Source organism: Dermacentor andersoni, chromosome 3 (genome assembly GCF_023375885.2).
Source record: "Dermacentor andersoni chromosome 3, qqDerAnde1_hic_scaffold, whole genome shotgun sequence".
Lineage (NCBI taxonomy): Eukaryota > Metazoa > Arthropoda > Arachnida > Ixodida > Ixodidae > Dermacentor > Dermacentor andersoni.
This window is the reverse complement of record NC_092816.1, coordinates 128,921,145-128,934,054: the sequence shown is the minus strand read 5'-3', so window position 1 is coordinate 128,934,054 and position 12,910 is coordinate 128,921,145. Positions and strand designations below refer to the sequence as shown.

The following is a 12,910-nucleotide window of genomic DNA, read 5'->3' as shown; positions in this document are numbered from 1 at the left end:
AGGAGTATCTCTGTTTTTGCATGAAGATTGCCTGCCATCTGGGATCTATCCATACAAAATTTTTACCAAATGAACAAATGTGCCTGTTCCCGCCACAGGAAACAGGACGCCCAGTGCGAGGGTATAAATGTTGCTCCCACAGTATTTTTTTATTACTTTGCTGATGCGTCATAAGCCAGGTTGGTAGGGCAACGCGAGCGCGATGAAAACACGTGTTCAGGACTCCATAGGGCGGATGCTTGAACAGAGCCACTAAATAATCGAGTCTGCCGGGCTGTAGCAGCTGTTATCTTTGACTCGATCGTAGCGCGACTTGTCTGAATGATCATGGCAACGTTGAAATAAAACTGCGAAGCATTTTTTATGACTCCGGTTCTCCGTGCTCTCAGTATATGTTGAGATGTGCTATCAGCGCATCAGCGCGTTCAAGTTAATAAACTTTTTCTGCTGCACGATGTTTGTGTGCGTGTGTTCCCTACTTTCACGATTATAACGCGGACGTTTTTTTTTAATAAAAGGCGGGTTTCAAACTTGCATGGCCGTTACTATCGTAACTGGTACTACTCACGATAAAAACACACAAAAAAAACTAGAAAAAGTAAGCGCGATGCAAGGTACCTAACCACAAGGGCATCGAACGAGTTTCTGAAGAAAGCAATGCTCGGAGAGATTGCAATGAGGCTGTGTGGAGCGTAGAATTCGATCCCGCAGACAATGGTTGCGCGAGCCTCGATAAGTGTGGTGTTTCTAATGCATTACTTGGAACTAGAAGATTACTTTCTGTGGTCGGTAGCCAGCGAAAAGGATGCGTCGTGGGACTCCGATAGCCACTATGGCCGCTAACATTAAACTGTTTGCGTTGCTGTGTGCATTTGTATATTTCGTAATAACAATGCAGCAAGGAACGCGTCGACTCAGGCTTGGTTACTCGATGTGCGTGGTAGAATCGGCACCAAGTTGTTATTTCTTTTTTATTTTTGGGTGATAATATAACTGCGAGTTACAATCGTACAGGCGCCGATTATATATATAGGCACAATATCTTACTAGTAAACGCATGGTCCTATATCGTCCGCAGTGGGCTGCGTACGTGCGCACTTTTCAAGGCCGCTACTAACGGCGACATCCAGGTGCAACGCCCGAGGCACCTGCACGATTGCACTCTTCAAACATCCTTCCTCACGTTTGCCCTCACCTCACTCGTTGTCGGTTCGAATTGGGAGAAGGGTCGCGCCTACGCTTGCTCTGCACCATGGCCATCACTTTGTACAACCTAGAGAAGAGCCCACCTTGCGCTTACGTGCGCTCACTAGCAAAACATTTGGACATTGAGCTGAAGCTCAAGAACTTGGACTTCGCCAAGAAAGAGCACTTGAGCGACGAATATCTAAAGGTATGCCTCCATGCGACAAAATAGGTGTAGTGAGGTATTGGCAGAGAGTATGTCATCTGATATGAAGCGGATTGCCAAAATCGGTGTTTTCATCCCTTGTAGCGAATTGAATCTACTTGAACAGTCAGCCTTGCAAGCTAAGATAAGGAAAGCAAGCAGTCGTTGTGGTCTGTCTCCACGCCATGATTTCTTACCATTGAAGCTGTGCTGATAAAGTATGCTTTCCAATTGCTGAAAATGAGATGTACAGTTCTTTGAGCACCAACACATAATTTTCATTTGGTTCAGTTTGAGCATACGCTAAAACTGTTTATTTGCATTGATTATAAGTAATAGTATTGGTTTAGGTGAGGTTGAGGTTATATTTGGTCTTTCCACTTTTAGTAGTAAAAGTAGCCTAAGAAGGCTTGTGCGATTGCATGTTAAGAAAGCCAGATATACAGTCGTAATGAAGAAGTGCTATCGCTGCAAGCTTTCCGAGGTATTATGAAAGTTCCTGTGGAATATGCGCTTTATTATAGCTATGTCGCTCCAATTTTCAGGCGCTGAAGCTTTCTTTGAGGAATTATGTCAGTGCGTTCGTTGATGACTTATAAAATAGAGCAGTGCAACCCTAGCGCTTGAAGAGTGTCCGCTGCGTAATTTTTGACAGCGCGCGGGAAGAGTAAATATAAAGTAGCTGCGCCATAATTTGCGTATGTAGACGCGAAACAACTCGCACTGGCTTGATACTAAATTATGATTTGATTAAATGTTTTTTTTTATTTAGAACATACATGGTGACTTCGAAAGTTAACTTGAAGCATCAAATTTTGTTTCTCTTTGACGCATCCTGTTGGAAGAGAGCATCGCAACAACTGCGCTGTTTTTCTCCTTGCAGATTAATCCATTCCACAAAGTCCCTGCAATTGACGATGGAGGTTTCATTGTTTACGAGAGGTAAGGTCAACTGCTTTTACGTGGAATCCATGATCTATTGTTCTTTGTCCGGAGGCAAATGAGACAGCTGCTGTGAGCGTTACCTGTAACTACGTCAACCTTCTCAAGAAACTCTATAGTCGGTGTCGTTTCACATCAATAGAGCGATTAATATTTGTCATCCCCATATGTTATTTTCGGCTACCACAGAGAAACAAATAACATAGGCACAATAAAGGACTGTTTCGACATGTTAGCAAGATATGATTAAAAAATTAAAGCGCAAAGCAACACGAGGAAGGTGAAAGAAGACGGGAGACACACGAGCGCTCGTGTGTCAGATGCTCATAATTTCTTTTTTTTTGTCTGTGTGTGTGTGTGCTTCAGTTGTTACCATCACGTATGTGTAAGTAGCGTTCATGAAGGGGCTCATACATAATTGTTTTACTTGCAATGACGGCGCAGATGCACTCGAACGATAAAAGCATCTTTTAATAAACTTTTTGTATGCAAACCAGAAGAGCTCATTGCGTGGAGGAGAGCAGACCTTACGACCCATCACCAATGGAATGTGTGATGGTGGTGTGGAAGAGAACTCGCCTTTAGGTTCGAAAAAGACCTAATTGATGTTTTGTAATAACAAATTCATCATGAAACAAATTCAATGAAGATTAGAAAAATTTTAATCACCGGAGAAAACATAAAGGAAAAGAACCACGAAATTTTCTGCCGAGTATTTTAATTGGTTTGGAAAGGTGCTTCAAGACAAATAATCTCAGATGGTTTCTGAGAAGCACTAAGCGTGACACATCGTTATGTGAGCAAAGAAATGTCTTAAAGCTGTCAACATGATGTTTACCATACATTGCATACGCCAAAATTTATGATGGTGAAATAAAAAAAATCACCTTACTGCTCTGTCACATTTTTTATTATCTCAATATTTGTAATGTGCAATCATTACAAAGATTTGATTGCTGGCGCTGAGCTTACTTGTTGACCCCGAATTGAAATAGTTGGCAGTAAGATGCAGTTGTATGTTTGTCGGCAGACCTGAAACCATACAGTTCTAAATAATATTTGAAGAGAGTTCTAGTTAGGCTCTCTTACATCATGATATAGCCTTGATTCCTGGTACTTAAGTTGTGCTCCACTTCAGTGGCTTCCAGCCTGGCGCAGCGTCCTTCAGTACGCTATGTCTCTTCCGAAATGACAGGCGGAAAAGAAGCACACACGTTATTCAAAGTAAAAGAGAAAAAAAAAGAGCGGGAAGGAGAAGGGTGGCACATCATCGTGATTATGCACAATCATCATCATTATGCTGGCGTACAATTATCATGATTGTGCTCTTTTCTTTTCAACGACAGCGGTAGGCACCCAGTCAGGAATTTGTAATATCTGGCGTATGCAGTCCAACCCATTTTTATCCTGTAAATTTTCTCTCATGGTCAGGGTCGCTGTTAGAAATTCACCTATGCAAACGTACTGCTGCACATACACTAGAGGCTGACTAGCAATCATGAGTTCATTCTCCCTTGCCAGGATTTTGCCCATTATGTTCGGCTTCAGCATAATAATCCTCAAACCTGCTATGGTGGAAATACACTCTTAATCTCTTATGTTGGAAGTACCCCCTCCCTACCCCCGTCTCGGTCGCATTCCCGTATTGTGGTGTTATCCTACTTGAGAGCGAAGTCGCAAACATTTTCCAACAACAAGCTTTTAACGGTCCTGCCACGTTGTAACGACGGCTGGTGCTTAGGAACGCGATCTCAAGCCCACTTGTAATTTCGTTTATCAAGTCCATTATACAGTAATTCTTGTTGTCATCAGTTACGAACAACTATTTCGTTTTTCTTTTTTCAAACTTTTCGTGCTCGATATGTTTCTTAATTCTAGCCGCTATTTTATTCGCCAACAAATCGCGCTGGAGCATCCGTGTGATGCGAAGTAATGGTTCTGTGTGCGTACCTGTATGTTGTTAATGTGCTCGATATTATGAGAGAAATACTTCAGTCGCGTTACTGCTATAGTCTTTTATATTGTAAAATGATGAATATCATAATATCTGCATGTTTATGAAGCAGTGTAACTTTTGAAAAGACCAGCGTCGTCAGGAGGCTTTAATTACGAAATCACCGCATTTTTTTTTCACACTGGATCGCACTGTGGACACTTTTATTCGCTGGGATGCACTGCGACTGTGGTGTAGTGGGTAGAATGTAGCTGGGGCACACTGGAAGGGTAGCTGGTGTCGATTATATGCCTGTTGGTTTGTGCGCAGAGCAAGAAACGGTTATCAAAATCTACAGTAACTGTCCGTTAAATGTTGAAGGGTCTGTGGTCTAGTTGAGACTTTTCTTAGTGAAAATGGGAATCGTAAAAGAAAATGAGTGTTGTAGCACTTCAGGCATTGCATTCAGTACCGGCAACAATTTTTTTTTTTTTGCCTCGTAGAAGCGGTTTTTTGATCGCGCAGAGAAAGCCCATCCACCCTGCCTCTGCGTGACATACAAAACCCAACATAATTTGTCTGATAGCGAGCCGGCACCGCCACACCAATGAAGACGAAGTCGCGCTTATGCAGTTGCCCGCGTTAAAGCTACAGTTGCAAGCCGTGAGAGGAAATCGGGGCTTCTTGGTGAACATCGCCCCTGTTGGCGGTCGCTTTCATTTGGATGGCGACCAAAATGAATGAGGTGGGACACCGATAACCTGACCCCCTTTGTAAAGTGCCGACTCGTGATGGCCACTTGATATAGCAAATTGTCAGTGACTCGTCACTTTAGGCACACTCAACCACCGCGAATCACTCGGTCGTTTTTTTTTTTTTAGAAATCCACTGCTTACGTTCGCCTAGTGTAAGCAGCATAAAGAACATCGATGCATTGACTGTATCCATAGGATGCCTGCACTTGCTTGCCTGGAATTTGAATATGTTTCCAATCACCTTAAATTTCGGTAGGGCTCTGTTTCTTCTGAAACGTGTACTCCCATGCAATAATGAAAACGAATACTAAAAAAACACTGCGAGGAGTAGTGCTAGGGTACTGTACTTGTGATATCGTTACGGGGATGTTGGCAGTATAGAAGATTATATTTACAATACATATACAAAATGAATATTAGTCGTGAAGATGCCTGACCACAAACAACCCGCAGCAGCCAGCGGGTCGCGATCTTCTTCTTCCTCTCTTCGTCCATCCTTCCGTAACAATATCAAAGTAAGCGGTAGTTATTCTAGTGAAGCAAGATCTTTTTTAAATTTGATCTAGAAATGCTCGTTCTTCCTTTTTTATACGGTAGACATGCACCGAGCTTTCTTTTCGCTCTACAACTGCTTTTGGCACCAGTACCCAGCTCCTCCCGATATGATGGTCCAGTCCATCGCTCCCGTAATAAAGGAGATACTGGGTCCATAATCAGAGATGGCAGAGGATACTGTGTCCCCGGGGTATAGGGTTTCGCAATGGAAATGCAGTAAATATTACATTATGGCGTATTATATCATCAAAAAATTAGTTATTACGATTTCTTATTGCCTTCTATGTAGTGCCCTGAACTGATGTGCATAAAGTGTAAACAAAAAAGATATATTCTGCTTTTGACGGGGATGGCACATTTAATTCATACATACTGTGGTGCAACTTTAATGCTGCGAGAAAATTAGGGGTATATTCCCTTCCCGTGTTCCGATTATTTTCTCAGCCAAAATGGCAATTTCTCTTTGATATGACTTATACTTTATTATTTCCATAGCAACGCCATCGCCTACTACTTACTGCGAAAATACGCCCCAGAGTCGAAGCTCTACCCAACCTGCATCAAGACTCGCACCCGCATTGACCAGGTTCTTGCGTGCCTTTCAACCACAATTCACAGTGCAATGGTTGCTTTCCTCGTAAGTGCGCAATTTCCTCCCAAGTCCACTACGATCAAGTAGCTAATTCATTCTCTTCAGAGTTTATCCTCTACCAATGTTATCATAATAGGATGAACATCTTATGAGCGCAACCACTTAAGGCATGCTATGAAAGGCAAGGAAAGCTCGTCTAAAAGCAAACACTATTCTGTGACCTAGAGGTACCAGCGCCGACATTCAGCGAAAACTGATTTTGAAAAAGAAAGAACACGGGGCAGTCGGGTGGTGACAGTGTCCTCAAACAAGGAAAAGAGGCTTCGAATCTAAATTTAGCGTAGATGTGGCCGGTGTTATAGATTCTGTGTGACCAAAGTTAAAGTTGTTTACTGTAATTACAACATCTGTAGCAAATAACTTATTAATGAAGTCGGGAGTGTACGAAGCATGTTTCAGAAAGTTCCTAAGGAGTTTAAACGCTCTCTTGGGGTAACTGAATATGGCGCCGAGCTTACATTTACTGTTACATACGTTACCAGCGTTGTGGGAAGTTAAAATATGCGAGTTAGAAAGACTGCTAAAATAAATTTCTGAATCAGTGCTCGAAAGTGAAATGCAAATCCTATGCGCAAGTTATCTCGATGTGTAAAAAGAGCCGAATTGCAAGAACTTGGGGTCATGTTGTGGATCATGCATAGTCTATGTTTCAAGAGTACGTGTGAGTTACACGGCTATTGCAGTAATTGAGTTATACAAACGCTTAAAAACGATTGCATGCTTCTTTGCAAAACATGCGTAATGTCTTTCCTCTCTCACAGGTTTATTAAAACTGAGCTTTATTGGAAATCGGAGGACGTTATTGCTCTGATGTAAAAGAGCTTTGGCAAAGCGTGCCCCCAAGTATGGGCTGTTACTCTCTCTTGATGCGCCATTAGAATATCCTTTCAATGTTTGACTGGTATCATGGCAAAAATACATGTGGCGACGAGTTACGTTCACCGGTACCTGCGCGATCTGATTTGTCACGAGGGGCCAAATGTAGAAGTGCGTGGCTTAATTACAAGGAATTTGAGGTATTGTCTTCTTATACCCTTTTAGATAACTTTCCTATTCATCAGTTATAGGCATTGAATGGTTACGTATATATATATATATATATATATATATATATATATATATATATATATATATATATATAGATTTCACTCAGCATCTGGATAAACTAATCGACTAGCTTCAACCAAAATTTGGTGACGTAGTCATATATACATCCAAGCCTAAGACATAGGATATAACTGAATACCTGTGATAATTTCACTTCATATCTTGATGAAGCCATATGTCGGTCTCACATGACCTTCAAAAACTCGTACATGTTGTTTTCGAATACTGTGTCTTAAAATTCGCACCTTACACTGTTCAAATACGAACATTATGTGCCCACAATCCCTGAGGGCTAGAGGCCAAATCTTGTAGACACAGTGGAAATGTACACGTGGTCCCTATCTATCAAAGAGCCGCCGTCAGCTGAAGTGCGCGCGCACTTCAGCCCACTTTCTCCGAGTAACTTGCCAAGGTTGAGGACTGGGAGAGTCGGCATTGCATATTAGAGGCTCGATTGCGCAACATTTTGACGACACACAGAAGACAAACAAGCACCACAGAGCGCTACTTGCAAGTATCCTTTTATTCCCTTGTTAATGGAATAAATACTGGAAGATGCTCCGAGGGGGGCAAGGGGTGGGGGGGAGGGTAACAGCAAAAACAAAAATATTTTTACGAAAATGGCCATCAACCAATGCCAAGCCAGCTTTGTCATATGATCATTTTTGACATCGCAAAAAAGGAACCACGATAGAAAATTCCAGATTAGTGCACGAGGAAATATATTTCCTTTACACTAAGGGAGACTGATGGCATGCTCACGCACATACTTCCCAAATGTACAATCTCAGCGGCTTCGATTATTTCTCGCGTCATTTGACTGCCATCTTTGCTCACAATCTTGAATTTCTTAAAGAATGGCCGACATCCGCAATCTCTACAATCTATCCCAAGGTGTCCGGCGATTGCTTTTGAAACGTTATAGTCATGCTCATTTAATCTTTCGTTCAAACAACGTCCAGTCTGTTTCTGCCCCTCAGAAGTGGAATAGAATATACTACTCTCTTAGTGCAGTCAACGAACATTTTTCTGTATTGTGTTTCACATCCTCGTTTCTGTGTGGCACCTGGGTTTACCTTTGCACACATGCTCAGCATTTTTTTCGATGCGGAAAACGCCGCTTTTACATCCCATCACTTAGCAATTTTCTTAACTCGGTCCGCGATCAAATGGATGCACGGCATCACGCTCTATTTTTTCTCTTTTGCCTGGACCGCAAGCCTCCTTCCCAGATAATGGTGCCCTGGTTCCGATTTCCTTTAGCAAACATTCAGCCACAGATACTAATACATGGAACGGATAACCTGCCCCCATGAGCATGCGCGTTTGCTCCCGAAAGCTGTCAGCAATGCTATGATGGCACGATTTTCGCAACGCGTTTCTGTAACATGACTTAACTATAGCTCGTTTTACGACTTTCGAATGCGTAGGTTCGAAGGGCAGAAGAGGCTTATTTGCACAACAATGCCAACAACAACGACTGGAGCCTAGACTTAGTTTTAAGTCAACAAACCTAATAGATCCACCGTGTGGCTCTTCACCTGTGATCACCAATGGCTCTAGCCCCTCTCTGAAGATTTTTTCTAGGTGTGTCAATGGCGATTGAGTCACGTCTTTAACATTTTCCAATAGAACTAAATAATTGTCAACAAACCTGAACACACGAGCAATCCGTGGATTCACGAGGCGCACGGCTAGGGTTCCGTCAATGTTGGCTAGGAAGAAGTCGCTCAGAATCGGTGCGATAGATGAACCTATACATATTCCTTGCTTCTGAACAAAAATGCACGAGCTCTTTGTGAGGAATAGAGTAAAATACGTCTTGGACATCAAAAGAGTAAGCCAAATACCCCTTGTCACAATTTTCTCGTTGGAACGCAATAACTTGCACAGACTTTTTTTTATTATAAAGGGGTCGTCAACTGCCAGTAATTTTAACCTGGTCTGCAGGAACGAGGCCACCGGCAAATACGAGGTGTCTTTAGCAATGACAATTACCCTAAGCGGGCAGTCCACTTTATGGGACTTTGCTCTGAAGAACATTTGTAAGCGTAATTATCTATTTTTATCACGATACTTATTCAGATTATCTAGTTTCCATCTGGCGCACAACTTCTTAGCTTCATTTTTTACTTTAGACAAGCAGACAGTGGTGCGGCAGTGAAAAGATGGCTTCTGTTGCTTTAGATAGGTACAATTCTTTAGGTAACACCAAGAAGCCTCCTTCTTTATCCGCCGGAACTAAAGCCAGCGAATGCTTCCTTTAGGTAGGACACTGAGCATGCGTGCAAAGTAAACCCAGGTGCCACACAGAAACGAGGCTGTGAAACACAACACAGAAAAAAGTTCGTTGACTGCACTAAGGGAGTGGTGTATTCTATTCCACTTCAGTGCGGCAGAAACTATATCGGACAGACTGGACGATGTTTGAATGAAAGATTAAAGGAGCATGACAATGTCGTTTCAAAAGCAGTCGCCGGACACCTTGGGATACATTGTAGAGATTGGGGACGTCGGCCATTCTTTAAGAAATGCAAGATTGTGAGCAAAGGTGGTAGTCAAGTGACGCGAGAAATAATCAAAGCCGCTGAGATTGCATGTTTAGGAGCTATGTGCGTGAGCATGCCATCAGTCTCCCTAGTGTAAAGGAAATCGATTTCCTCACGCGCTAATCTGGAATTTTTTATCGTAGTTCCTTTTTTGCGATGTCAAAAATGATCACAGACAAAGCTGGCTTGGCATTGGTGGATGGCCATGTTTGTAAAAATCCTTTTGTTTTGTTGTTAACCCTCCCCCCCCTCCCCACGAGTATCTTGCAGTATTTGTTCCATTGACAAGGGAATAAAACGATACTTGCAAGTAGCGCTCTGTTGTCTGTGTTTCTCTTCTGTGTGTGTCGTCCAAATGTTGCGAAATCGAGCCTGTAATATTCTCCGAGTAAACCTTTGAACAAAGTCTACGAAACTATAATTATTTATAAACACTGCAGGTCCCCTGTGCTTGATCTGTCTTTGTTGGCATTTGAACAAACACGAAGACAACAGGGCAATTACTGATCTTCACAGGTTTCTTGATGTTGCTTACGCGGTGTATTCGAACTATGGGCCCTAAGTGCGTCAGTTGCACATGTTCGATTTCAGCATGTTATTACGCTTAAGCAAGAGGCCACAATAATCGCAACAACTTGATTTCGAGTCACGAATAATCAGTATTGTAGTATGTAACTACAACTACGTAACGCTTTCTTATCATGCGACAAGCCGAAGCCGTCGCTGGCTTTCTGCGCCATCTGAATAAAGCCAATTGTGCGTGCATTTGTTCACTGCACAGCTTCCCCGATTCGTTCACAAGACACAGCCGAAGACCGAGGAGAAGACGGCATTCGAAGACAATGTCCTCAGAGGGCTCGAACACCTGATCTGTGACAAGTTCGCGGTCGGCGAAACCTTCACTCTCGCCGATGTCGCCATGACCTCGCTCGTTGCTACGGCTCTTGAGGTAATTCTCTGCGTCTCTGTCGCCTCACTCACCTTCGATACTTCTAGCGCTAATTGTTAAATGGTATCGGCTAGGTGTGCTTGTTTTCGTTTATGACTAGAGGTACAACGCCAGGTAACAAGATGGACAGATTATCATCATCATCATCATAATCATCATCATTTATTAACCCTTAAGGACCCTTGACCGGGAATTACATTAGGCGGGGTGGGGAACGATATTGATATAGCAGAATGTAGCGCATGCTATTCAACAATGAACCAACTACGTTAGAAGTACAGAGCGCACACCAAAATAGAGGGGTACGGAAATGAGCAGTGGAAAGGACAAGGCAAAAAAAAAAAGGTAAAACGCAAGGATGGGATGGAGCAAGTAATTAGGTATACGCTAACAAACGAAGATATGCTTTATAAGAAGAGATTGGCACAGCGTGGTGCGCTATTAAAATTTTTTCACGCTTTTCAGCGCAGCGCATTTCGGTCCGAAAAACATAAGGTCCTTTGATAGGATTCACTATGGCACCATTCTCTCTACACTACGCTCCTTTACCTGTAATCCTCCACCTACATGGAAAGCCACTAGCGCTCCCAAGCAATTTCAAAGCTCTGAACACGAGTTCAGAGGATTCTTGCAAATACCTATTTTGAAACGCTATTCCGTGCACGATACCCTTTCTCATGCGTATGTTGGCGTTAATCATGCTACGTAAGGCACGAGTGATCAGTGCGGCGGTGTACAAATACCTCGTGACCACAATAAGCCAATCACGCTCCGGCTATTGCGGAAGAGTGCTAGGCTGAGGAAAACAGTGGCTGGATAGCTGGTAGCGGGGCTTTTCCTGCAGTGCTGGCGTGCGCAGTTTCGCTATTACCTGTACTGAGCGTTAACATTTATGAATGAGTATCTAGAGTTAGTTGAGATTTCATAGGCATATATAAATACGGGGTGCCATAATCTGACACTGTCCAAATTTGTCATAATAAGAACACGTTACAAGATTTTAGTTTTTGCAGTTCATGATCAAATTCTTGCTACATATTCTTCTGAAATATACCATGTTTAAGGCAAAGTACTGCCAACTCACCTGGCAACTCTTCTGCAAAAACGCTTTGTTCGCTGCAGCCATAGCCTTCTGTATAAAAATTAGGCGCTGTCTCAAAAACACCCTGCATATATAAACAATGGAAATAAGGCTTAGGAAGTTGTTGAGCGCTATGAAACACTCCTCAAACGCGTCCTGGCCCGGGAAGTTTTGTAAGAGTGAATAAAAGCAAGATGCCAAGCATGAACTTATCCTCTATGTTGCGAAATGTGGCCCTGAATGCAAATGCTCGCATTCGGGTGCCACTTCAAATAAAAAAAATCACCTGCTATTCTATTGCAATTTAAACCTTGCATTTTATCGGTTAGTAGCTGGCATGAAGTTGTGATCATGTCGTATACAGCTGCCAGTACATGCGAGTCGCCGATACAAATTAAAATCTTTGGTCTCCCGAACACCCAACTTTCCCAAGCAACTTTTTGTCTCCCTATTGTGTATTACAGAACAATCTTGTGGACTATACGAAGTTTCCCAAGCTGAGAAGCTACTACGAACGACTCAAGCACGAGCAACCTTGCTTTGAGGAAATCTACGGGCCTGTCCTAAACAACATGAGGCAGCCGTCGGCTAGCTTAAATTAGACCTCGAAGTGGTAATAAACATTGCTGCCGAACGTTGCAGAACCACATTTTTTGCTTGTAAAGCATATTAATTTTTGAATTTGCTCACATGAATCTGTATATGCGAATTTTCTAAAGTGGTTTTTTAGCGTTCGATAACGTGAAGCTTTGTTTGCCTCTTTTTCACAAATTGCGGTAGGTAAATTAAATTATGGGGTTTTACGTGCCAAAACCACTTTCTGAATATGAGGCACGCCGTTGTGGAGGACTCCGGAAATTTTGACTACTTGGGGTTCTTTAACGTGCACCTAAATCTAAGTACACGGGTGTTCTCGCATTTCGCCCTCCTCGAAATGCGGCCGTCCTGGCCGGGATACGATCCCGCAACCTCGTGCTCTGCAGCCCAACACCATAGC

The 12,910-nt window shown here is 42.7% G+C and overlaps 1 protein-coding gene across 1 annotated transcript; it reads left to right on the top strand.

The window, feature by feature from the left end:
* Nucleotides 1-1,110: 1,110 nt before the first annotated feature.
* LOC126525245 (glutathione S-transferase 1-like) lies at nt 1,111-12,565 on the top strand. Its single transcript, XM_072287291.1, has 5 exons — nt 1,111-1,393; nt 2,274-2,332; nt 6,071-6,212; nt 10,665-10,832; nt 12,378-12,565. The coding sequence occupies exons 1-5, from the start codon at nt 1,253-1,255 to the stop codon at nt 12,513-12,515; spliced, it is 648 nt and encodes a 215-aa protein (XP_072143392.1). The 5' UTR covers nt 1,111-1,252; the 3' UTR covers nt 12,516-12,565.
* Nucleotides 12,566-12,910: the final 345 nt, after the last annotated feature.